The sequence below is a fragment of the Saimiri boliviensis genome, chromosome 4 (genome assembly GCF_048565385.1).
Source record: "Saimiri boliviensis isolate mSaiBol1 chromosome 4, mSaiBol1.pri, whole genome shotgun sequence".
In the NCBI taxonomy this organism is placed as follows: Eukaryota; Metazoa; Chordata; class Mammalia; order Primates; family Cebidae; genus Saimiri; species Saimiri boliviensis.
Genome location: NC_133452.1, coordinates 92,797,394 through 92,823,682, shown reverse-complemented (window position 1 = coordinate 92,823,682; position 26,289 = coordinate 92,797,394). Strand labels below are relative to the sequence as shown.

The 26,289-nt window shown below is 33.5% G+C and overlaps 1 protein-coding gene across 3 annotated transcripts in view; it reads right to left on the bottom strand.

Annotated features, from left to right (window-relative positions):
- Positions 1-26,289, bottom strand: part of CD2AP (CD2 associated protein) — a 156,405-nt gene that overhangs the window by 14,835 nt on the left and 115,281 nt on the right. For 2 of the 3 annotated variants that reach the window (XM_003923090.4, XM_074397875.1), the window contains exons 12-16: positions 16,219-16,384; positions 12,717-12,859; positions 6,181-6,293; positions 4,408-4,509; positions 3,169-3,350 (exon numbers count right to left, since the gene is read on the bottom strand). In XM_003923090.4, the coding sequence (XP_003923139.2) occupies positions 3,169-3,350; positions 4,408-4,509; positions 6,181-6,293; positions 12,717-12,859; positions 16,219-16,384 (706 nt within the window). The remainder of the gene's footprint in view (positions 1-3,168; positions 3,351-4,407; positions 4,510-6,180; positions 6,294-12,716; positions 12,860-16,218; positions 16,385-26,289) is intronic. The other variant, XM_074397874.1, reaches the window with a different exon arrangement.

Below are 26,289 nucleotides of genomic sequence, written 5' to 3'. Positions count from 1 at the left end.
CAGAGTTTTTGTTACCTAACCTCCTGGTACATGGGAAAAACCTAAGGGCAATGGCAATGTGAATTAAGAAAAATATAAGATTATCTAGTTTGAATGGTTCAATATAACAGTTAAAAATTTGGCAAAACCAAGGCAAACCTATCTGAGATCAAGAAATTAAGCAAATTCAGAGCAGCTCATAAAATCAAGATAGAAATAATATCTAACCTTTAGAAGAAATTTTCTGTATTCAGCTATCATACATTTTCCAGGTTGGAAACCTCAAAGCCCAAGCAATTTGGCAAAATGACTATCAGCACATCACAATACAAGGCCAGTTAATAGTTTATCTGATAAGATAACCTAGACTTTAAATTTCTCTATTTTTAAAAATGAAATACCAAATTAAAATCCAAAAACCAAACAAATTAAAAACCCTAGCCAATAATCTCTCTTAATTCATGTTTCCATCTCCTGTGTTCCCTTCTAAACTTTCTATACCGTTGTTCTTTTTTCTTTAGCTTTAGTGAATATTCAATATTATGCCTTCTCACAAATTTTAAGTCACTTTCATGCTGCTAAAATTTTCATATGTATAACCGCTGCTTGGTATTCAAATATCCAGGTTTTTTGTTTGGCTGATTCATTATTCTGGAGACAGAAGCAGTAGAAGGAATTGAGGAATGGGATAGAAGGAATGGGAGGAATATGTTAGCATATCAAATTTCTAAATCAAAAATATGGACATTTTCAGTCTCAACATATACTAGAAAAATTCTTCAGAGTACTTACTGTAGAAATAACAGCTTGGAAAAGTAGGAAAGAAAAAACTCATGAAGAAAAAATTATAAGAAAGGAATTTCAAAGTTATTTATATGTTTCAAAACTAACTTCTTAACAGTGATTTCTTAGTGATATCTAAGCTATAAAGATCCATCATAAGAATAAAGCAAAAACTTCTGAACTCCAAGTCAACTAAAGAAATAAAATATTACCAGTACCTCTGATATCCCAAAAAGTGATCCTCTTTCCTTAATCCTATCTGCTACTTTCTCCCATAGAAAAAGTTTTATAGTATTTATTATTCATTTGTTCTTCTAATTTTGCCACATGCACAATATATTTTCTGGTTTGGTATGCTTTTCAACTTTATATAAATGAAATATACTGACTGCGTGTATGCTTCTGACCTGCTCCTTCCCCACAAGGTTTAGATTAATTCATTTTGATGTTGAAGTTTACTTTTACTGTTGTATGCCATGTAGCATCTCTCTTTTAATACACCAATAGTATCTATCCCTTCTCCTGTTGATGCTTTCTACATTGGAAAAAAAAAAAAAACCTGACATCCAGTTTTACTTTTCAACAGGAACTCAAGATATTCAAAATACCCCTTGGAAAGTTTGGTATGTGTTTAAATATATATATATGTATTAAATATATATATATATATATGTGTGTGTGTGTGTGTGTGTATAAAATCAGAAATATTTTATTCATTCTAGAGCTAATTTGAGAGCACCTACAGGCAATATGTGTATGTAAAACAGTACAAGGTATAAAAAAGGTAAAACAAAATCAAATCAGGAGAGTTTTCTAACTAGTACATGGGTGGTGATTAATAAATATTTACTGGACAAGTAAACTTACAGCTTATAACGTGCCTGTTGCAGAATCTACTAAAAGAATCTTTCAAAACAGATGAACTAAAGGATTCCAAGAAATACCTATCGTGTAATTAAATTATAAACTCTCTCTCCCTCTCTTTCTCTCTCTCTCTATATATACATATGTTATATAATATATAAAATATATAACATATTTTTAAGTAGTCATTCAAAATACATTTTTTGTTTCTAAGAAATACCTGTAAGTTTTCTGCAAACTCCAAATACCTTAAACTGTTAATCTCAATATTGTTTTTAATAAGATTCCTAGGTCACCTTAAAATTGGAAAAGAAATGATAAAATCCGGCTCAGAGGTAACACGGCCTCTGGCCACAACTTTTCTGTGTTTTATTTTTTGGTCTTTTATACTTTTTATTTGGCTATAACTTTTATATCATATTCTGAGAAATCTTTTTAGAAGAGAAGTTGAGAACAAAGGATGAGCACCCTCACTCTCAATTCAATTAGATTAGCTGCTTTTTTTTTTTTTTTTTTTTTAATCTATTTTACCTACTGGGCTTTTGTAGAATTATGCTTCAAATGCCAACAAGTTTTAAAATTCAAATACTAGTGGTTACAGAAAAGATCTCTGAAACAATAGATAATACAGGTTTGAGTTCTAGCTCTGTCATTTAAGAACTGTGTGATCTTGGATAAATAACTTTATCTCTATAAACTTTTATTTCTTCATTTAAAAAGCCAGAGGGAAAGTTTACCTACAATAATGATCTTGTAAATGTGTTTTAGCTCTAAAAGTCCCTAACTTTCAACTAGGGTATGTCTCAACATATACCATATCAAAAAATTTTCAGAGTTAAGAGAAGGATTTTAAAGATCACCTATCCCAATGCATTCATTTTATAAATGTCCAACTCAACCTTGCAGAAACAGTAATCAAATCCTTGAAAAGTAAGTTAACTATATGTATAGATACATACCAGATCCAAAATATAATATTTTTCCTAGTAGTTAAAAAAACTAATTAATCATGTCTGATCAGAAGATTTCTAGCCTAAAATCATGGTTATGTGTGTACATTTTCCATAATCCAGCTACTAGAATAACTTTACCAATTTAACTCTTTTGCAAAAAGAGAAAAGCACTGTTATTCAAAATTTCTTTGAAAACATACTTGCTCATACCAGAGACTTTTTTTTGAGACAGGGTCTCAGTTTTGTTTCTTGCCTGTTCACAGCTCACTGCAGCCTTGACTTCCTAGGCTCAAGAGATCCTTCCACCTCAGCCTCCTAAGAAGCTGGATAGGGATACGCCAACATGCCTGGCTTTTCTTTCTTTTTTTTTTTTTTTTTTTTTGCAAAGATGGCATTTTGTATGTTGTCCAGGCTGGTCTTGAACTCCTGAACTCAAGCAATCCTCCAATCTTGGTCTTCCAAATTGCTAGGATTACAGGTATGAACTACCACACCCAGCCACAGATTAGATTTTTACTTAATAAGGTTTTAAAAAATTATTTATGCATGAGTTAAGTAGTACTCACAGGAGAAAAGAAGGGCTACTTACCCATGATCCTTTTTCAGTGCTTCTACAGTGCACAGCAGTTCAATAATCTGGGCTCTAAGATCATCCAGGAAACTTTTTTTCTCATCATCTGTTTCTACTTTAGCTTTGATTTCTAATGGAGTCAGGAAAGCAGTTGTATTTGCTTTAGAAGCACTGGAAGGTGTTGAAAGGTACACAGATGGCTGAAAACAAAATAAAAAAATCTTTTTTTCTGATTTTCTTTTTATTTAATATTACATTTAAGTTTTAAAAATTTTTACAGCATGAAGAAAAACAATTAAGTACTTCAAAATAAATGGCAAATTTGGAAATTCAAAAGCAACTTGATGTTCATAATAAGAAAAATCACCAGACAACTAAAGAATAAATCTGTAGTCACTAGAAGTTTTTGTGGGAAATGACAACGACTTTATTAAAAGAAGAAAAAAGGAAAAAAGAAAAATCCATCAAATGTATCTTATGGATGGTTTGCTTAGGTGAAGCAGAAGCAAGAATGTAACAGCATTATAAAGGTATTATTTTGACCTTCCATATTCAATACTTATTGTGTGAATGTCCAAAGAGCTTCACTTAAAAGTAATTGTGAACAATTTAATAGGTTCAGGAAGAGTTACTAAAATGAGTCCATAGCCTGAAATAGCAGGTCACTTTAGTAAAATGTCAACAGACTGCTGACAGCTAAGAAAATCAGATTATATATATTTAATAAACTGGAAACACTGATAAAAATGCCCTGAAATGAAATTAAGGAATAATTTAGGTGGAAACCTAAATGATCTTCTTAAATGTGTGTCAGTTGTGGTAAAACTATGTTAAATATAAATGGAAAAAATTTTGACAAGACACCTAACACCATGTAACAGATGAAAGGACCCATGTACAGCATTTGGCATTCATTCCAGTGTATACTGAATGCTTAATTATAGTGCTAAGCACCAAGCTAGGTAAGTGTTTTTTTCTGACTATAAGAATATATGTTTAATGGAGAAATGAAAGAGACATACAGATCTATGCCTTAAAAAATGTGAAATATGTAATATTTAAAGTAATGTAAGCTCTTTCAAAAATATTTGCAGAAAATAGTGTGACAAAGCTAAACAACTCAATTTTTTACCACTAATTATTTTATTTTGTGAGAGAAGAAATAATTCTTCATAGAAAACACCTTAAATTCCATATCTTTGATGTCCACAAAGAATCCCAGAAAGCCAACAAATCTTGGACAACAATGCGCCTCACCTTTGGAGGGTAGCATGTATCTTTTTTAAATTCAGATGGCTTTAGGTTGGCACTATCTTCTTCTTTTGGTAACTTGAAGATTTTTTCAGGGCTGTGAGTTGGCTAAATAATTATTTAAAAGTCAAGAGACATAACGGACCAAAGAAAGAAAAGGTAGTAAGTCTTTGGATGATAAAGCAAGTAACTTTTACAGATTTTCAGCTGCTACTGTTGCTGATATCCCATTACTATATTAATGGGATGTTATATACTTTCAAGCTGAATAATACATTTGCGTATCTTGAGGGCAAAAAAAAAAAAGCTTTCCTCTTAGCAAGAATTTTCTCCACTTAGATAATTTTAAAAGTACTATAGTACTTAAGAGCTAATATATTAACATTACAGTGCCACCAGTATTCCAGACAATGTAGAAAAAGTGTAAAAAGAAGTTAACACATTTAGACACAAGAAAACGTACTACAAAAACAATGAATATTTCATGATGATCATCAGAGATGATACAAATCAAAACCACAATGAGGTATCACCTCACCCTAGTTAAAATGGTTTTTATCCAAAAGATAGGGAATAACAAATGTCAGCAAGGATATGGAGAAAAGGGAACCCTCGCACACTGTTGGGGAGAATGTAAATTAGTACAACCACTATGGAGAAAAGTTTGGAGGTTCCTCAAGAAACTAAAAATATAGCTACTAACTGATCCAGCACTGCTACATATAACGCACCCCCACAAAAAAAAGGGAAATCTGTATGTATATCAAAAAGATATCTGCATTCCCATGTTTACTGTGGCACTATTCACAAGAATATAGCCAACAATTGGAATCAACCTAAATGTCCATCAGCAGACAAATGGATAAAGAAGATTTGGTTCATACTGACAACGGACTACTATTCAGTCACAAAAAAGAATGGGATCCTGTTATTTGCAACATAGATAGAACTGGAGATCATTATGTTAAGTGAACTAAGCCTGGTATAGGACAAACTTTGTATGTTCTCACTTAAAAAATTAAAACGATTGAACTCATGGAGATAGAGAACAGAAAAATTGTTATCAGAGGCTGGGAAGGGTGTTAGTGGGGTGGGGGTAGGGATAGAGGGACGGTTAATGAGTATGAAAAATAGAAAGAATGAGTAAGACCTAATATTTGCTAGCAAAACAGGGTAACTACAAGTCAAAAATAATTTAATTGTACACTGAAAAATAACTAAGAGTACAATCGGATTGTTTGTAACACAAATGATAAATGTTTGATGAGATGGATACCACTTTTACTTGCGTTTTATGCCTGTATCAAAGTATCTCACGTAACCCATAAATATACACATCTATTATATGCCCTCAAAAGTTAATTTGAAAAATTTAGAAAAAAGAATGTTTAAACACTGAATATTTCAGGAGAAAAATTTTTCTCAAGCTTTCCTAAAATGAGTATCTGCTGCTCAATTTTAATATCTGTTGTTGAAAGACAAATTAAACAGGTTCTTTCTTTGAAGCACCTTAAAAACGTTCTTCACCCTTTAACCCTGTGCTTTGTGGCTAAAGCCTCATAATAATTTCCTACTGATTCTGTAACCTTCCATTCCAGACCCTGTTGGAACCAACACACCTCTCTCCCTCTATATCTACTTAAATACCAGCATTTGCTACTTGAGTATAACAGCTATCCTCCTGATTTTTAAACTTAGGTAGAGCTATAAATCCTCTCTCTATCTTCAAACGGACTCTGTATTTGCTAAATCTAGTGTACAACGGTTAGGTGAACTCACAGAATGTCCACCATTGAAGCGGCCCGGCAACCTTCTTCCAGGCATCTTTGGTCTATTTGCAGTGAGATGAAGCAAGTTTTCTGAGGAAGCTATGTCATCAAAATTTACAACATCTAGAAAATAAAAATAAACATTATTTACTAAGAGAACTGTACCTTTTTAGAGGTAAAAAATAATGTTCCAATTTTTGGACAAACTATAAATTAAAAAGAGTACCACTACCATGAAGAACTCACAATTAACCTGTGCTTTTCATATGCATTTGGAAAACAACACTCACCCTTAAAAGAAAAACAAACATCCTCTTTACCTGATACATTCATATCATATACAATTTTATTAACACTATGAAGGTTGTTTCCAAATAGAGACCTAGATCTCAAAAAAAAAGTTCTTAGTGAAAAATAAATCTGTATCATAAACTGTAGTAGCATAACAAACTCATCTTAAGTTCCTAACAACAAAAAAACTACTTCTTAAACTCATAAGATCTCAGAAAATCTGCATGTAAAATCTGTTTTAAACTTCAAGAAGTAGAACATTCAAATGTTAAGAATTAACTTTATCTGGCACCCTGCCACTTTTGATTTGTGTTGCTCAATATAAAGCAAAAGCATGATTTAACGTATCTTTACGTCTGTATGTATGTGCACAGTATTAGGTGGGACTCAAATTGTTTATAGCTCACTGCATCTTTGCTTAGACATTATGTTTAGCTATCATAAGACAGCTACAAATCTAAGGCAAATCAGATACCCACCCCCCAAAAAAAAAAATGCTACACGGATTACCAACTTATTTCCTCATCATCAAAGGCTGGCAGACCTTTGACCTGATAACTTGGGTCTAAGAACAAATTTACTCTAAAACAATAATATATAATACCTTGCCTTTTTCTAGATGATTCAGAAAATCTTGCTAAAGGAAATTTATTTAACTCTGAAGTCCAGATATCCATATATGAATCAAGAACCCTAAGGGTAAACTATTACAGTTACTTCCATTTTCAATAAAACCTTCCTTTACCCCAGATTCCAAACTCAGGATAATAACCACAGCCAAAATGCTCTACCTAACAGCAGATTCCTTTGGTCTAATTATCCAGATCTGTATTAATTCTTCATATTACCATCTGCCTAGTTGTTTATAATACTTTCTGTCAGATATTTGTATGTTCTAACTCAGTTACTGGTTTATTAAAAGAGATCTAAAAGATGCTCATCATCACTGCCCTAAAAATTTATTCATCAACTTTACTTATTTAGAGAATGTTTTTAAAGGATGGAGGACACAAGGGTAAGGCAGAAAAAGAGACATCATTGTTTGGTAATATGCATTTTATAACTAGAAGAATTTGATAACTTAATTTTTTTCCATCAATTTCTTTGTGTGTTCTCACTTGTATCAACAGATACTCTAATATGCTTGGTTTAATTTTTGAGACTTTTTATAATTGTAAGTAATGAAATATAACAAATCATAATAATAAATGACAATGAAAAACACATTATGTAAAATCTGAAAGAGGTTGAATTTAAAAATATATTTAAATGTCATGTTATCTGTAAATATAAAGAAAGCAATCAGTAATTTTAAAAGATGTTAAAATATGTTATAGTTTGAAGGGTGGAAAATTGCTTTTACACTGATGTGTGCATTAACAATCCACAAAGAAAAAACCTTAAAAAGTACAATCCAATCATTTTAGCCTGCAGAGATTATTTTCAAATGCATATTTAAGCAACTTGCAGAAAGAAAAAGAAACAAATAGAAAAACACAGGAAAAGACAAATAAAAATTAAACTGAAAGGGTAAAGAAAACATAGATTTACAAAACTGTACACCATGCTCATGTAAAATGTCTTCTGTATGTCCCGTTTTGAACTACAACACCAAGACATGTAACTTTACTATTCTAAAACTCTCTCAGGTTCTCCATTTAAGCCATTGGGTTAATAAAATTGAACAGTGCACATTTTGGACTCACGACATATCTAAATGCTTTTAAATTTACCTAAGAGGGCTAACAATGGATTTACACTGCACACATGGCATAACAGGCATGACAATCACTTAGCTTTTGCAATCACACTTGTCACCCTGCCAACCACTTAAAATTCTACATGTTGCCAGGAACACATAAAATTTTAAAAAAACAAAATGAAATATCCAATTTGGGAAGAAAATAAACTAGTTTTTATGGTTGCCAATTTTCTTTAAAAAATTGTATCAAAAGAGCATTTTAAACTAATTGGGAGACTTTTCCAAAGTGAATTTCATTTTATCTAAAAATGGAAAACCAAAAGGGTTAGAATAAATAGACAGACAGACATGTACACTTTCAGTAAAATTACAAAGAAAAATCAATGTGCACCACCTATTTATACTGAAAATACTATTTTGATTGCTTTATAAACTTTCATCTTACCAAAATGGAGAAGGGTAGAATAATTTCCTGACACGTAAGAAGGGAAACATGGCAAACAGGCTAGGAAACAAAATCTGGAAAGAAAAGTCAAGGATAGGAATGTCTAGAAAAAAGACTAAATCAAAATAATTATTTTACAAAACAGGAAAAAAGAACAGCTGTAGAATGAATAAAACCATTTCAATGTTTGGCATATAACTATTTGTAGGTTATCTAACTTACACAAGATGTGTATTAGATTTTAGGTTTATTCCTTTGTCTTTCAAAGGAAAAAGTTAATATTAATTTCAATATGCATTAGGCTAGAAAGCTCTGTTTTATTACTCACTGAACACCAAGACAGCTTCCAAAAGGATGGCTTAGTGCTTTAAGAGGCCAGAGTAATAAATCAGTATGTTAACATCTCATAATGTAGTTATAACTAAACTTAAATCACTCTTTCGTCAACTTTTAGTCTTTAGCCCATGACAGAAATTACAATGATGAAAAGCAATTTTAATTCTATGGTATCAAAGAAGAAAAATATGTTAAAAGTTACTTTAAAATATTTCATTATAAAAGTATGACACTATTATCTTTAAAATACTTCATACATATATAAATAAAAATTCACCAATGCCTTATATGGTTCTTACAAGTCTTTAATATGGTATAATCAAGGAAACTACTAGAAACTAAATTTTTTAAAATCCTAATTTAGACATAGGCTCACTCACTTTTTTACAGTATATGTACTCAACAGGTACCTACTAGAAAAATTCCACCATAAATTCTTTCTGGAAGAAATGAGTAAATATTGGAAAAGTAATTTTTAAAAAATAGATCAACTATCAAATAAACCTGAAGAAAAAGAAATGTGTTTCCTTATTCAACAGTGAATGCTTCCATCAAATAATATGTTTCTTTAAAATTGTTTTTGTTTGTTTTTGAGACAGGGTTCTCACTTTATCACCCAGGGTGGAGAAAGGTCCATGATCAAGGCTCACTACAACCTCCAACTCTCAGGCTCAAGTAATCCTCTTATCTCAGCCTCCCCTCCCTAGTAGCTGGGACTACAGGTATGCACCACCATGCCCAACTTTTTTGTTGGTTTGTTTTATTTTGTTTTGTTTTGTTTTTTCCTTGTAGAGACAATGTCTCAGTGTGTTGCCTAGGCTAGTCCCTAACTCCTGGATGCAAGCAATCTCCCTGCTTTGGCCTCCCAAAGTGCTGTAATCACAGGCGTAAAATTGTCTTTTAATCATAGAAAATCTTATCCCAGAAAAACAACCAAAAGATAAAAATACTACACTGTAAGGGAGATTCATCAGTTGGGCTTTCTTAATGTAACAGCTAGGTTACTATACAATTTTCTATCTTATATTTTTTAAAACGAACTGGAAAATAATTTTACCTTTCAGATAATGTATGATTTTAAAAATACGTTAACTGCACAACCTTTATTATTAATTAGTAGTGGCAGTGAGATTTTCCTTAAACCAATTTTTGAGGAAGTGTTTGTAATAGAGAAAAAAAATGTAACAATGGTTCTTAACAGCTCTGATATTTATAAAACTACATTATATATGAAAATATACATGAAGAAGCTAAAAAGTTATGTCATAAAAAAAGAAGAAAACTTGAGTGTTCTGGATATGACTTTCTTGCACATAAAAAAGTCACAGTCTGTATTTACATACATGGTTTATATATACACATAAATGTTTACATATGACTTTATAAATAAAAAATAATATCTGAGAATAGAGCCAAGGATTTATATGCTTTATCGATTAGAACAAAAACAAAATGAGATGGGTTTAATTAACAATGGAGAAGGGAGGGAAGAATAAAAATAACGTTTGTAATAACTTCCATGTCAGGTACTCCAGTAGACATATACATGTCCTAAATCTTTCCATTGTTAGTTATGGGAAAAAACATTAAGAAACTTGCTATCAGCAATCAACTAACAAATTAAACCCCCTTTTTAAACAGCAAAATCAGTGTACTTTCTATTACTTCACCTCAAATTATTACGGTACATAATAATAAAATTTTCAATAAGTTTTTGTGTATATTTTCAACTTTCTAAAACATATTAAAAACGCTAGTTTCATATATTATATTTGAGGCTGTATTTGAGCCAAAACACTTTTTAAAAGTATTAACATCACAGAAGAAGTAGAACACTTTTATATTACTAATACTAGGAACATATGATGGTCTAATTTAAAAAGGTAGCAGGGATCTCTGAATTAATGCTTAGGACATATGCCATTTACTGCCATCAATCAGGCTTTCATGCAACTGTGACTAAAGAACTAATGAGGATATAACACTTGCTCTGTAAATCCTCAACATTTGTAGTTTTTTAACTTTACAGGGCCAAAGTGTAGTACACCAAAGGTAGTGTAATTAAATGGAAGGAATAAATAACAGCAGCCTGAAAGTAACTGTTAGTTTTCTGACGTGGTTAAGTCTGAGCATCTCTAGATTATTTCCTTATTTATTGGAAGAAAAGAACAAATCGGAAATAAGATGTTTTTACACCCTGTTCCACTAAGTCTCTGTTTATTACATGAGGAGTAAATAATAGCTATGGATAAAATATAGAAATTGGGCCCCCAAAACCAAGTAAAAACAGATTCCAATCATCGATAGTTTGAAATTCTTACATATATTATTTTTACTAGAAATATGGCAGTGTGTTGTGACTCTACATAGAAAAACGTTTTGAAAAAAATGAAAATGTTTTAATTTTCCTATATTTAAAAAAATATTCCATTACCTTGACATAAATAAAGGAAACATTCAAGATGAATACAAAGCAACAGATACAGATTCAAGGTGTTACTCCTTCAATTCCCAAAGGGACTCCATCAACATTTAAAGACTTGTGTGATAAAGATCCCAAAAATTTGTAAAAATTAAAAATATAGTGGCAATAACTTTTTTATTTCCAGAGTTAAAATTGTGCAAATAATCTGCTTTTCTTCAATTGTAACTTGTAAAACACATTTCTAGCTATATTTTAAATCAAACAGTAAACAATATAAACTGATAAAATTCTATTTACTGATAAGCTCAATAAAAAAGAATAAAAGATTTTTTAAAGCATGAGGATTATTTTTCTTTTTTCATTGAACAATTACTAAGGGCAATTTTCACCATATAAAACATACTGAACAAATTTCAATGAATTTCTCTAAAATACAATAAACATCTCAATTCCCAGAAATTAGTAGTAAATAGAGCTTCATCCATAGTAGGCAGGATCCAACTATATGACAAAGAAGATTTCTTCAAAGAATATCACGGAGTAAAGGAGAAAATTTAGAGTTCTCCTTTGATTTACATGGATAGTGTATATTTGATGTGTCTGTACCTTACTTTGTTTAGACACAAAATAGGAGGAAAAAAAGCATTTGCTTCCTAGAGTTAAACTAAGAACATACATGAGAAAGGGCTTTAAAAAAGTTAAAAAAAACTAAAAACAAATGCAAAGCACTATACAAAATATTAACAATTACCAAAAAATAATGAAGGCACAATACCTTTAATAATGAAAACTATCAAGACTTCTGTTTCAAGTTTTCCATTTTACAATAATAGGTATTTTAAGAAAAACAGGAAGATGTACAGACTAGACAAATAAAGATGATCAGTAAGCTGAAAAATCAGTCCTAAATCTTAAAAAAAAAACGAGCAAAAGAAGTGAAGCCTGCTGATATACAGTTAGAAAAATATTTTCCTATACTGAAAACAAAAGTATCTCTGGATTAAGAGGAGAAATTTAAAGTTCTATTAATCTAATGCTGGCACTGAAAGTCTATGTCATCTCATTTTTAAACTTTAAAGAGAGAGTAACAGATGGATCATCTTTTAACATCTGTTTCAATCCTCTGATCAGTAAGAAACCTCTGACCAGTAAGGACCGTAACAATTTTACTTACTTATCTTCTTTTATTATTTCTACTTTGGCTACTAAATTTTAAACAAATTTCAACTGCGTAATTTCAACTTTATCCACAAACAAACTGCATACACATCTCTTATTTTAAATAGTTGCTGAAACCTATATTGACAATTTTTTTTTAATACATCACCATTGTCCATGCTGACCTACCTGTTTCTTTGGAGGTCCTTACTGTAAGTGAATCAAGGTCTACTGATTTTGGTCTAAGTGGCAACTGTTCAGAATCTAGCTTTGGTTTTGATACAGGCTCAGTTTCAAATTTTGATGAAATGGTAGAAACTTCCCCATTAATCCTGAAATAATAAAAAAAATGCAAAAATCACTAGTATAAAACATGACTTATAAAAAAATTGTGATTTAATGACATTAAAGATTTTATGGTCGAATACTGATTACTTTCTGTTCTGTAAAACTATTTCCATAAACGTAAAACTCTGTCCTAAGACTGATCGCAATAAAATCAGAAATGTGAGAACAGTCTAGTAAGTGTAGAAAATTATTATAAATATAAAATTAACATTCAACAGATATACAGAAAATATGAAAAACAATACTTAAAAATTAAACTGCAACAATAGACGGACAACTTTAGAAGGTAAGCAACAGAGCTAAATCAAAATGTACAGAATACTCCTTTTTTAAAAATTGTTTTATTATTTTTAATTATTTTTTATTTCAATAGGTTTTCGGGAAACAGGTGGTGTTTAGTTACATGAATAAGTTCTTCAGAGGTGATTTCTAAAATGTTGGTGCATCCACCACCCAAGCAGTGTACATTGTACTCAATGTGTAGTCTTTTACCCTTCACTCCCCTCTCAGGACCGTTTCCCTCAAAGTCCCCAAAGTCCAATGTATCATTCTTATGCTTTTGTGTCCTCATAGCTTCGCTCCCACATATAAGGGAGAATGTACAATGCTTGATTTTCCATTCCTGAGTTACTTCACTTCGAATAACGGTCTCCAATTCCATCCAGGTTGCTGTGAATGTCATTATTTCATTCCTTTTTACGGCTGAGTAGTATTCCATGGTATATATATGTACATCACAATTTCTTTATTCACTCATTGCTTGATGGGCATCTGAGCTGGTTCCATACTTTTGCAATTGAGAATTATGCTGCTATAAACATGCATGTGCAAGTATCTCTTTCATATAATGACTTCTTTTCTTCTGGGTAGATAACCCAGTAGTGGGATTGCTGGATCAAATGGTAGATCTACTTTTAGCTCTTCAAGGAATCTCCATACTGTTTTCCATAGTGGTTGTACTAGCTGATATTCCCACCAGCAGTGCAGAAGTGTTCCCTTTTCATCACATCCATGCTAATATCTATTATTTTTTGATTATGGCCATTCTTGCAGGAGTGAGGTGGTATCACATTGTGGTTTTGATTTGCATTCCCTGATAATTCATGATTTTGATCATTTTTCCACATGCTTGTTGGCCATTTGGACAATTCTTTTGAGAATTGTCTATTCATGTCCTTAGCCCTCTTTTTGTTGGGATTGTTTGTTTCTTTCTTGCCTTTAAAGTTTATTGGTGATGTTTTTAAAAAGGGCTGTGACTTGGGAAGGTTACAGCAGAAGACTAAATGGGCTGTCTCTCCTTGACTACTGCTGCATCTTGGTGATCACCTCTTGCATGCATGTGGCAAGAAGAGACACCACTGGGTCCTTTGACCGTCCTGAGTGGCTGGGACCCACTGCACTCTGGAGTTCTCCTTCCAAAGAGGAAATTTTCCAAGGATTATCAATCAGGCCAACTTTATTCCAGAGGGCCACCTCTGAAGCCTTGACAGTCCCAAACGCCACGACAGCAGTGCCTGGCTTCTTACTGAAAAGCACTAGGTGGAGAACTCCACCATACTTTTGTAAAAGCCACAAGAATACGTCTTCAGAGCAGCTGCCTTCTGACTCACCATTCTTGCACTTCCATTTCAGTTTTAGTTTGGGGTTCCTTTCAGTATTTTCTGAATTTTAGTCTTGAGTCAAGTTCCTGGCACATCTGCTCCTGGATCATCATCTGCTGTTTTACAGCTGCCAGGAACACTTTTCACTAAGATGTTTTATCTCCAGCTCTATTGTCCTGGTGCTCTAGCTTTCCTCCACCTTCTCACTCACCTAGGCCTGGGCCTCCAAGTTAAGATTAGCTTTCTTTTTTCTCTCATCAAGCCTCTGAGTCCTCTATGCTGTCTGCTTCTTGGCTTTTCTAACTTCACCATATGAAGCCCTGGCTGCAGCAAGGCCTGAAAAAGCTAGTGGAGGAGTTCAGATGCTCTGTGATTACCCAATTTTTGTCTGGGTGGCAGGAGAAGGCCTTCTGCCTATACACCTCCTTCACTTCCATCTGCTGCTTTCTCCATGATGCCTAGCAGCACAAACAGGTCCATCTCTAAGAGCTCTTGGTTTGCCATGGTTCCAACCCTGACTGGATTTGTACTATAACTCCCCAGGTGTTTTACATGTGCACGAGGACTGCTGGCATAGCCAGCAGAATAGTGCTCAGCTGGGAATTCCCAGCTTGGAATTTACTGCTGCATTTTAATAACCAAGGCTCCAATCAAACTGCCAGGACCTGCCTGTGATCTTTGTGTACATATCCAGCTTTCAACAAGTTTATATTTTTCTTGGATGTTATTTATAATGTTAAAATAAATTTTAACTTTTCAAAAAGATAAAGGATAATAACTGTTGGTGAGCATCTTAAGAAAAGGAACACTTGCATACTGTTGATAGGAATGTAAATTACTATAGCCATTATGGAAAACAGTACAGAGGTGCCTCAAGAAATTAAAAACAGAATTGTCATATGATCTGGCAATCCCACTACCGGGTATGCATCCAAAGGAAATAAAATCAATATGTCAAAGAGATATCTGGACTCCCATGTTTACTGCAGCACTATTCACAACAGCCTGGATGAATGAATAAAGGAATGTGGCATATATAAGCGAGGAATACTATTTAGCCATTAAAAAAAAAAAAAAAAGAAAGAAAGCCTGCCATTTGTGACAACATCAACAAATCTGGAGGATGTTGTGTTAAGTGAAATAAGCCAGGCACAGAAAGACAAATACCATCTCCACTCAAATGTGAAATCTAAAAAAGTTGATCCTATAGAAATAGAGAGTAGAATGGTGATTACCAGAGTCTAAAGTGGTTGTGAGTTGGAGGGGAATGGGAAGATGTAGTCAAGAAATACATATTTATAGTTAGACAGAAGGAATAATTTCAAGAAATCCATTGTACATTATGGTGCCTGCAGTTAATGGTGATGTACTGCATTCTTTAAAAATGCTAAGAGTGAATGTTAAGTGTTCTCATCACAAAAATAATAACTATGTGAAGTTATCACAGTTACTCATAATTAACAATCATAACTATGTGAGGCTGTTAATTAGCTAGATTTAGCCATTCCACAATGTATTTTATATATATATATATATATATATGTATATATATATATATATGTATGTATTTTAAAACATTATGTTGTATATAATAAATACATACAATTGTATATGTCAATTTTAAAAATAAATATATTTGAAAAATAAGAAAAAACTTACCTGGAGATTTAGAAAGGCAACAGAGTCATTACGGTCAAAGGTGAGTAAATCAATAAGCTCATTTACAATTAGGTAAAACTTACCTGGCTATAGGAGGTGGTGGAGGAACTGGTTTTTCAGGTCGCTTTGGATACGCCATTCCAGAAGATCTCAATAAATTATTGGCTTTGGTAGGTGGAGCAGGTTTCTTGGGTGGGACTAGTGGAGCTGCTGGTTTAGAAGGTTTCTGTTCCAGTGTTAATTTTTCATCTAAGATTAAAAATATTTAACAAGTTATTAACAATTAAAATTATTTAGGTTTTTCTATTTCTAAAAGTTTGTATCAGGCTGGAAAGTGTAAGACAGAGGCAGATGTGAACTTTCATTCTCTGTATTTGTGTAGGTGTGTACTGTTTTATTTATTTTAAAATTATATTTTAATTTAATAAGCCTGAATAGCTTTTAAAAAAGGTATACTATGGTAGAGAGGAAAACCACTAATAAGCTTCTGATTAATAGATAATGCCTGCTTTTTATGTTTCCAGGAACCTTTGCTTCTAAGCATAGTAGTCCATCTCAAATACAACCACATATGATTTCACTTTAAACAGAAAATTAGCTAAACTTAAATCCAGACTATTTTCTGAAACTGAAATACAGAGAACTAAAAACAAGCAGAACCTCAAGTGCTATATAACATTCAAACTTAAAAAGCATGATGGTGAAGGAAAAATGTTAACAAAAACTAGGGCTAGATTGATTAGCCACAGACACAAATTATAGGCTTATATTTATAATTCTCACTACTGTAGTAAGAATTTTATTAGTACCATTTCATCTAATAATGCAATGAAATGGGTATTTCCACTTGATGTAGAAGAAAATAAGCTGAAAAAAAAAACAATTTTGAGAATTCTACACTATGTTAACAAGGATAATTTTCTCACCAAAAAGGCCTCAAGTACTCTTTTACTATATATGACATATCTGCTTCCTGATCTTTCAGGAGCTCATAACAGGTATGGAAATTGACACATGTGTACATGAGATATTCATAATACCGTAGTCAGCTAAAATGTGTCATAAGACATATATACAAAAATAAAAAGCTCCTAAGCACAATACTGAATCATTTTCAAAATATACTTGGTCTTTGAAAAGAATGTCTAACACAAAACTACAAATGGTTCTGTAAGATTTCTTATCAACCAGAAACTGATGATTATAAAATCTGAACATCACAGCACATAAACCTCTCCCTAAAAATTACAAGCTTTATTTCCCAATGAAAATACAGAATACTATTTTCTCACTTTTACCACTTATAACTCCTTTGAACCACATGAAAACATAGCTTAGTCTATTAAAATTCTGGTCATCATTTGGTACAAAAATCTATTTTTATATAACCTCAAGATATAACAATGTAGTATATAATTATACCATCAGGGTTTAAAAAAACAAACTCTCCAGTTGAAATAAATAATGAAATAAAGCTATTTATATAGTGGTAACAACCAGCCAAACTTAAATTTCTAGAAAATATTAAGAAAGATATTTTATATAAAATACTATGAAAAATGGTCAAAGGATATGCATTAAAGAGAGGTTCACTGGTTGAATATATTTCTTTTAACAGATTCACAAATAACAGCTTGAAATTAATTCTGTAGTGTTAGTAGTCCCAGCACTTTGGGAAGCTGAGGCAGGTGGATCATGAGGTCAGGAGTTCAAGACCAACCTGGCCAAGATGGTGAAACCCCATCTCTATACTAAAAATACAAAAATTAGCCAGGTGCAGTGGCAGGTGCCTGCAATCCCGGCTACTCAGGATGCTGACACAGGAGAATCACTTGAACCCTGAAGATTTCTCCCATTCTGCAGGTTGTCTTTTCACTTTCTTAATGTCCTTTAATGTACAGAAGTTTTTAATTTCGATAAAGTAAAATTATTTTTTCTTTTGTTAAATATGCTTTTCGTGACACAGTCTAAAAATAACAAACGACTTTTCTCTAGATTCGTAACACTCTGAGACACCAAATGTGTGGGGGTTTATTCCCGCAACAATGAATTATCTGGCACCAACTGGCTGTTCTATAATTTAATTCAATTCTGACACTATCTATCCGGAGTTAGCATCAGATCCCACAAGTTAAGGGCTCAGACCCACAAGATTATTCTCACTTCAGATTCCAATCTCAAGTCCAGTCCTCTCGTATTTCTGATCAACTGGCTATAAATTGGGGATTCCCATGACTCTGGTTCAATAATGTTAGAAAGGCTCACAGAACTCAGGAAGGCAATTTACTTACTGTTACCAGTTTCTTATAAAGGATACAGCTCAAAACAGCCAAATGGAACAGATGCAAGGTACGCAGAAAGAGATGCAGAGGTTTCTATAACTTCTCCAGATGTACCACCTTCCCATCCTCTCAATGTGTTCACCAACCCAGAAGCTCTCTAAACTCTATTGTTTAGGGCAGGCATCCCCAAACTACGGCCCGCCCGCGGGCTGCATGCGGCCCCCTGCAGCATTTATCTGGCCCCCCCACCGAGCCCGGCCGCACTTCAGGAAGGGGCACCTCTTTCATTGGTGGTCAGTGAAAGGAGCACAGTATGTGGCAGCCCTCCAACGGTCTGAGGGACAGTGAACTGGCCCCCTGTGTAAAAAGTTTGGGGATGCCTGGTTTAGGGTTTTTAATGAAAGCTAATCATTTGATTGGTTCCCCTGGCAACAAGGCCCCTACCCATCCTTAGGGGCTTTACAAAAGCCTCCTTGTTAATATAAACTCAGATGTGGCTGAAACACGCTTGTTATGAGTACAAAAGTTGTTCCTCTCACTTTTATCACTCAGAAAATTTCAAGGCCTTTAGGAGATATGTGCCAGAAACCAGGGACAAATATCAAATATGCATTCCTTATTATATCACAATATCACACATACCTAAAAATCTACTGCCACATCCAAGGCTGTGAAGATTTACTCTTGTTTTCATCTAAAGTTTTAACTCATATTTAAGGTCGACGATCCATTTTCAGTTACTCTTTGCATATAGTGTGGTCTAGGGCTCCAACTTCATTCTTTTGAGGACACCCAGCTATGAGTACTAGAATTTTAGCTCAGCTAAAAATTTGCCAAATCCAAGAGAAAATGTATACTTAAGGAAAAAAAAAGTTCTACATTAGCTACCTGAATACCCAAGGAAGAATTACATAAGGTACAGATATTAGGTTAATTTAAGATACAGACTGGGTGCAGTGGCTCATGCCTGTAATCCAAACATTTTGGGAGGCTGAGATGGGAGCAGTGCTTGAAGCCAGGAGTTCATGAAAAGCCTGGGCAATACCTCACCTCTACAAAAGAATAAAAAACAAAAAAATCAGTCAGGCATGGTCGCATGTGCCTTTAGTCTTAGCTACTCAGGGGACTGAGATGAGAGAATCACCTGAGCCCAAAAGTGTGAGGTTGCAGTGGGGTATGACAACATCACTGCACTCCAGCCTGGGCAACAGAGTGAGACCCTGTCTCTAAGAAAAAAAAAAATACAAAAGAGTTATCTCAAGTATATAAAGATTTTTTTTTAATGTCTAAAATGTATCCTAACAAAATAAAACAAAATAATCGGTATGTCCTTTTATTTGCTACAGAATATAGCAATACATTACTAATACTGTATTTAATAAGTTAACCCACTTATTAATTCATATGAGGGTCAATACTGCATGAATTGAAATAGAAAAATAAGTGATAATATGGAGCGATTCCAAGTACATAAATTCTAATTTAAAAAATCAAATATTCTTTGTGATCACTTGGAGGTATCTTAGAGAAAAAAACAGTACTATGTAAAAAGTAGTGAGTCTGTTCTTAATTGAATCTATTTTCCTAACATCTTAGAAAATTTTAGGACACAATATATTTATTCATATTTATCTCACTGAAGTTTAAACTGTAGTATAACATTTTCAGAAACATTAAGTATAAAGTTTGAGAAACTATTACCATATGAAAACACACCCGAGTAACCACCATAGGCCAAGAACTGAACATTATCCACATCTCCGAAGTTACCCTTATACTTCTTCCCAATCACTACCCCACTGCTCCTACCCAAAGCTGTCTTCTAACACCACAGATTATTAATGAATATTTTTAACTTTACTTCAGTGAAATCCTAAGAGACATGCTGCTGTGTGTAGCTCTAGTTCATTTATTTGTTGTTACATGGTATCGTGGTATATGAATATACTTCAACTCCTTTATCCATTATTTTGCTGATAAACATTTGTGCTGTTTCCAATGGCAACTTTGCTATAAATTTATAAACTTTGTTATAAATTGCAATGAATCTAGATTGCTTTGGGTAGTATGGAAGTTTTAACAATATTGATTCTTCCAATCCTTGAACATGGAATATTTTTCCAATTTCGTGTGTGTCTTCAATTTCTTGCCTCAATGTTTTCTTTGCATATATCCAGGTTGGACTGCAGAGTATTCTTGGTTCTGTGGCCTGATGCTTTTAATCACTTTTGGAAAATTGAAAACCATGTATCTTCAAATATAGTTTCTGCTCCATTTTTTCTCCATCCTTTCTGGTCCTCTAATTACATGTATGTAGACCTTCCCACTATACAGTCATCCCTCCATATATATAAGAAATTGATGTTAAGACTCTCATGTATACCAAAATCCACAAATACTCAAGTCCCATAGTGAGCACGTGGAACTTGCCTGCACAAAAGTTGGCTCTCCTCATACACAGGTTTTGCATTCTCACGAATACTATATTTTTATTCCCCATTAGGCTAAAAAAAAAAAATCTGTGTAGAAGTGGACCCCATGTAGTTCAAACCCACGTTGTTCAAGAGTCAACCATATTCTTTATGTCTCTTAAGATCTGTTCTATATTTTCCATCTTTTTTGTCTCTTTATGTTTCGGTTCAGATACCTTCTTTTAAAAACAGACATATGTATATTAACATTTGTGTGTATATATTTACATATACTTATAAGTGTAAACAAATTCATTTAAGCTTAGATTGACTTATATTCATATATACTTAAAAGGGTTTTAGTCCTGCCAAAATTATCAACCCCATCATTTATTACTTCTAACATATATTAAGCATAGTTACTTGAAAGCTTATATCTGGTATCTCTAATACCTAGATCCCCTAAAGGCCAGGTTCCATTGTCTGTTGTTCTTGGTTTCTAGCCATGTGTCCTATCTACAAGAATGCCTAATAATTTCTGGATGAGTACAAGACACAAAACATTTATAAGAAAACACAGAGATAATTTAAAACTCTAGATGATGTCTTCTTCTCTAGAGAATAAAGGTTTACTTTCACTCTTTCAGTAAGCTATGGTAGGGATAGTAAAAATCCCAGATCACCTTCCTCAAATCAAGAATTGAGATGATTAAAAGGTGGGCTGCAGTGTTCTTCAGAGCTAGGTTTATTTCCATTTCAGACTTCCTCCCACAGTAAATCCCTTTAGGAACCAAATCAAAACCTAGTAGTTCACTAGGATACCTCCGCTTTCATAAGCTTTTAACTCGAATTTTTGTCTCCTTGAACCCAAAAGTCTATTGAAAGTTCTTTTCATAGTCTAAGCTACCACTTTCAAAACTGGCAAATGCCTTAACAGGAAACATGAACCCCAATGCCAGACTCACTTAGATGGGCTCTTATCTTCTCCTCTATCTTGATCTTATGATTCTTCATTTTATTTGTAGCTCTCCCACCCCTAGCAGATGACTCTGTCAAATATACATCTATATTTATATGTACTTCATACAACCATTCTAGTTGTTCTCAGCAGGACATCTGGTCCTCATTTGTCACTGCCAGAACAACACCCTACTTCAACATTGACTTACAAGATGTCAGCACAGAACCTAAATTGCATTCCTTACGATAGAACCTAAAAATATCTCAACATCTTCAGCAGACAATGCAGTTGAGTCCAACCAAATCAATCCTACTTTCATATGATTACACTGAGACAATCAGTGCATTGTATTATTCTTACAAGTCTTGTTGGTCTAGAAGTAAATGTACCCAAAAGTGGTCCAAGAAACTGAAAAGAACTTACATTCCATGTTTAAGGAGAGGTTTTCCTCTCTTCCCTGTCAAACAAACAAGAAATCATACTGCCCTGACTGCCACTGTCAGCCTTCTTGTGATCACAAGAGGAGCCGATCTGAACACAAAGCGGCCACTGAGGATGGCAGAATGGAAAGACATAATTCAGGTCCATAATAGAATCACTGAGTTGCAGGTCACATGATTCCTACTTCTAGAATTTCAATTATGTGAGATTTTTTTCCGTATTGTTTAAGTCACATTCAGTAAGGATTTTCTGTTCTTTGCTCTTAAAACATTTCGGCTTCCTTTTATCCATACCACCTTCCACTATCCACACCACCATTATCTACCTAAATAGCACTAGAAGGAAGTTTCAGAAAGACAAATGTAAACATGTCGTAAGCTGGAATCCTTCAGATTTTAAAGAATCCTTCAAATTACATAATAAATATTGTAGTAAGTATGCCCTATGTATTATATACCTATTGTATAAGACATTAGAGAACCAATGGCAAATAAGGCACAGGTATCTAAACACACACTCTTTTCCCTCATGGTGTTTAATCAAATGTGGGGTAAAGAATATCCTAAAACAAACATCTAAACTAATACGTGACAGACAATAATGAGAAATACCTACTTTTAAATAGTGTAGGTAAGGAAAAGACTTAATGGCAAGGAAGCAAAATTTTAAGCTGGAACCCAAAAGATGAGAAAAACCCAGCCATGAGAAATTCTGAGAGAAGTACCATTCCAGATAAAGAAGGATATCCCCTAAAAAAGTATGTATTTTAGAAAGTATGAAATGCAAACAGATGGAAGTGCAAACACACGGAAAGCAATAAATGTAAATAAATCCAACCACTGATGGGATCAGATACGAAAGGTGGCTGAAGCTATGAGCCTGCAATAATAGAACTCAGAAGGAAATGCTCATAAAGCAAAAGTGAGCAGAGATTCCCTGCTTCTACCAGTGAAAATATAGAACCAGACTAGCCTTCAGTACCATTTTATGCTCTTTCTGTGGTTATGACTATGTATGTGTGTAGAGGAAGTTTAGAGGACATACAGCTAAAACTTACCATTTAAGTAATTTTATAAGACACAGGACCTTTGGTACATTTCTTCTACATATTTATATGCCTCCCTACCTGCACTCCAAAATAATTATGAGTTCCTTCCTTTGTATCAAGAATTTCACACCAATGACATGATTAGAATCTTACTAAAAGATAAATACAAAAAAGGACATCTCAAACAGCAGGATAATTTGTGCTTCAAAGTGGTGATATTATTACCATTCTAGGACACAATTTGCCAGGATTTTAGGTACTTCTGGGAAAACAAAAATGACAGAGGGGTAGAAAACTGCTAAGAGGTTTGAGAAAATCCACATGGTGGCTTGTGACAGAAAGTAGAAAGTGAAAGTTTAACCACCATTCTAAACATTTGGGAAAATATCCCATGAAATAATGGGAGTCACTTAAGAGTCTAAACTAGACGAGTTATCAGTTTCATGGTTTCTAAGTAGCTCTTTTTACCCCTCTCCAATAGAACAGAGCTTTTCAAAGGATACCTTCCATGGAACCTAAGATCATAACATAAAAACCATGAACACAACTACAAATGAAAAATTATTTCCTTGTTCCAAGGCTTAAAACGCTTCAAACTGGTCCTAGCCATGGTTTGAAAATGCTCCCTCTCTCAACTGTGGGAACAAAGGTGGAACTTTGATTTATGTTTATTGTTACTTAGTAAAAAGTAATTTAACAAAATTTAATATTCAAATTGCCTCTGGCTCTCTCCCTCTCAATTGCATATGTCCAAAGGCCACTGGCAAAACACTGATATTTTTCTTATTCATGGTACCTGATCTATCAAAAGCACATCAGGTATATGAGAACATTCTGAAAATACTTAGAATAATTTCTCATTATGTCTTGTCTTGTTAACCTATATGCAAAAAATTCTCATATTTACACTTAAACTTCAAAGCCAACACTTTATATTAAGTTTTCAAGTCATTCCAGTGAACAGTTATCGTGAGATTTTTAAATGGAGGGAAAATGTATTTTATACTTATTCACATATTTACTACTTCTGGTATTCTTCATTGCTTTCAGTAATTCCAACTGCCGATCTAATGTCATTTCCCTTATACAAAAAAAAAATTTCTTTTAATATTTTCTGTAATAAAGTTCTACTGGCAATACGTTCTCTGAGATATTGTCTCAAAATGTTTTAATTTTGCCCCATTTCCAAAATGTATTTTTGTTAGGTAGAAAACTTTAGGTTGACAGTTATTTTCTTCCTGGCTTTAGGCTTTTTATCATAAATTTGCATCAAATTTTTCAGCCATTATTTCTTTAAATTTTTTTCATGTTCCTACTCTCTCACCTTTCCATTAGGTACTCCAATTACAGGTAAGTAAAACCACTTGAGTAAGTACTGTCACTCAGGTAACCAATATTCTGTTCACTTTTTTCTACATATTTTTTAATAGTTCTATTGCTATGTCTTCAAGTTCACTAAGTGAACTTTCTTCTGCAGTTTTCAATCTACTGGACTTTCAGTGTTTCTCATTTCAGATACTGTATTCTTTAATTTGGGTCTTATATTTTCCAATTTTCCCACTATAATGTTCACATTTTCTTCTACCTTCTTGAACACATGGGATATGTTTATGATAGCTATTTTAATGTACTTGCCTTCTATCTCCACCATCTCTGTCATTCTTGCTCTTTTCTGCTGACTGGTTTTTCTTTCCTGGTTATGGATTGCTATTTTCTTGCTCTTTCCAGTCTGGCAATGTTTAATTAGATAATGGACGTCATGAATTTTACACTCTTGAATACAAAATTTTATTATATTCTTTTAGGTTGTGCTCAATTTTGTTCTGTAATTTGTTAGCCCTATTGTCAAGACAGAGGCAGAGAAGTCTTTAGTCTAAGGTGACACATCTTTTTATGGACTCTATCCAATGTGCTAAATATTATGAGGTCTTATTACTCTGCTTCATGGAAAAATGAACTATTTGTGAGTTACAAAGAGTGCTTCACCTATTGCTTTCCAGTGGTTATTTCTCCATTATGGAAGTTTCTTTTCATGCATGTGTAGATCAGTATTCAGGCAAAGCCTCACAGTAAGCTGTCTACAGATCTGAGCACTCTCTATGCAGCTCCCGCCACTCTGGCAGCTGCCCAGCCCTTCCTAAATACCTATCTCTATGTCCTCAACTTTGCAGAACATTGAGTTCTGTTTGGCTTCCTCTTTTCTGCTGCGTGAAAACTGCTTCTAGGCAGTAAGATGTGGTAATTACAGGTCTCTCTTCAGTGTCACAGTGACTTACGCTGCCTGATGTTTAATATGTGAAAGCCACTGTTCCATATATTTTGTCCAATTTTCTAGTTGTTTAACTCAGGAGTATAAATTCAGTCCTTGTTATTCCATCATGGCCAGGACTTTGCACAGATAAATGTAATAAAAATACATCACCTTCCATTTTATTTATAAGATCAACTGACTGATTTTAGGGAACAGGGGAAGTCATCATCTGAATTTTAACAAAACTGCTGCCTAATTCGTGGCATTACTTTTTTTAAATAGTAAAAAAAAATAGATAATAAAGCCAGCAATATACCTCTTACATGTGCATCTATTGGTAGGATGAGTTTTTCAGCTAGGACAGACATTATAAACAAGTACTAAAAACTGATTGATGACTCCTACCTAACTAGTTCACAAAGGATTAATCTGAGACTAATATTTTTATTAAGCATAAATTGTGCAACATATTTTTTAAATTCTCAAGCATAAAAAAAATTTTTAAAACTTCCATTTTGAGCAAAGTATAAAAGATAGAGATAAAGCTAGGTAAGTACATGACATATTCAGGGACTAGAGAGTGAGTGCTACATTTAATAAACGAGAAGAGTGGAAGTGTAGGGCTGAGGGCCCCACAGGATCGTGGGCTGTCCCTTAAGCTGTGCTGAGGTGCAGGATCCGAGAAATAAAGAGACAGGACACAGAAGTATAAGGAAAATGGAGCTGGGCTCACGGGGGCCACATCACCTATAAGCAGAGT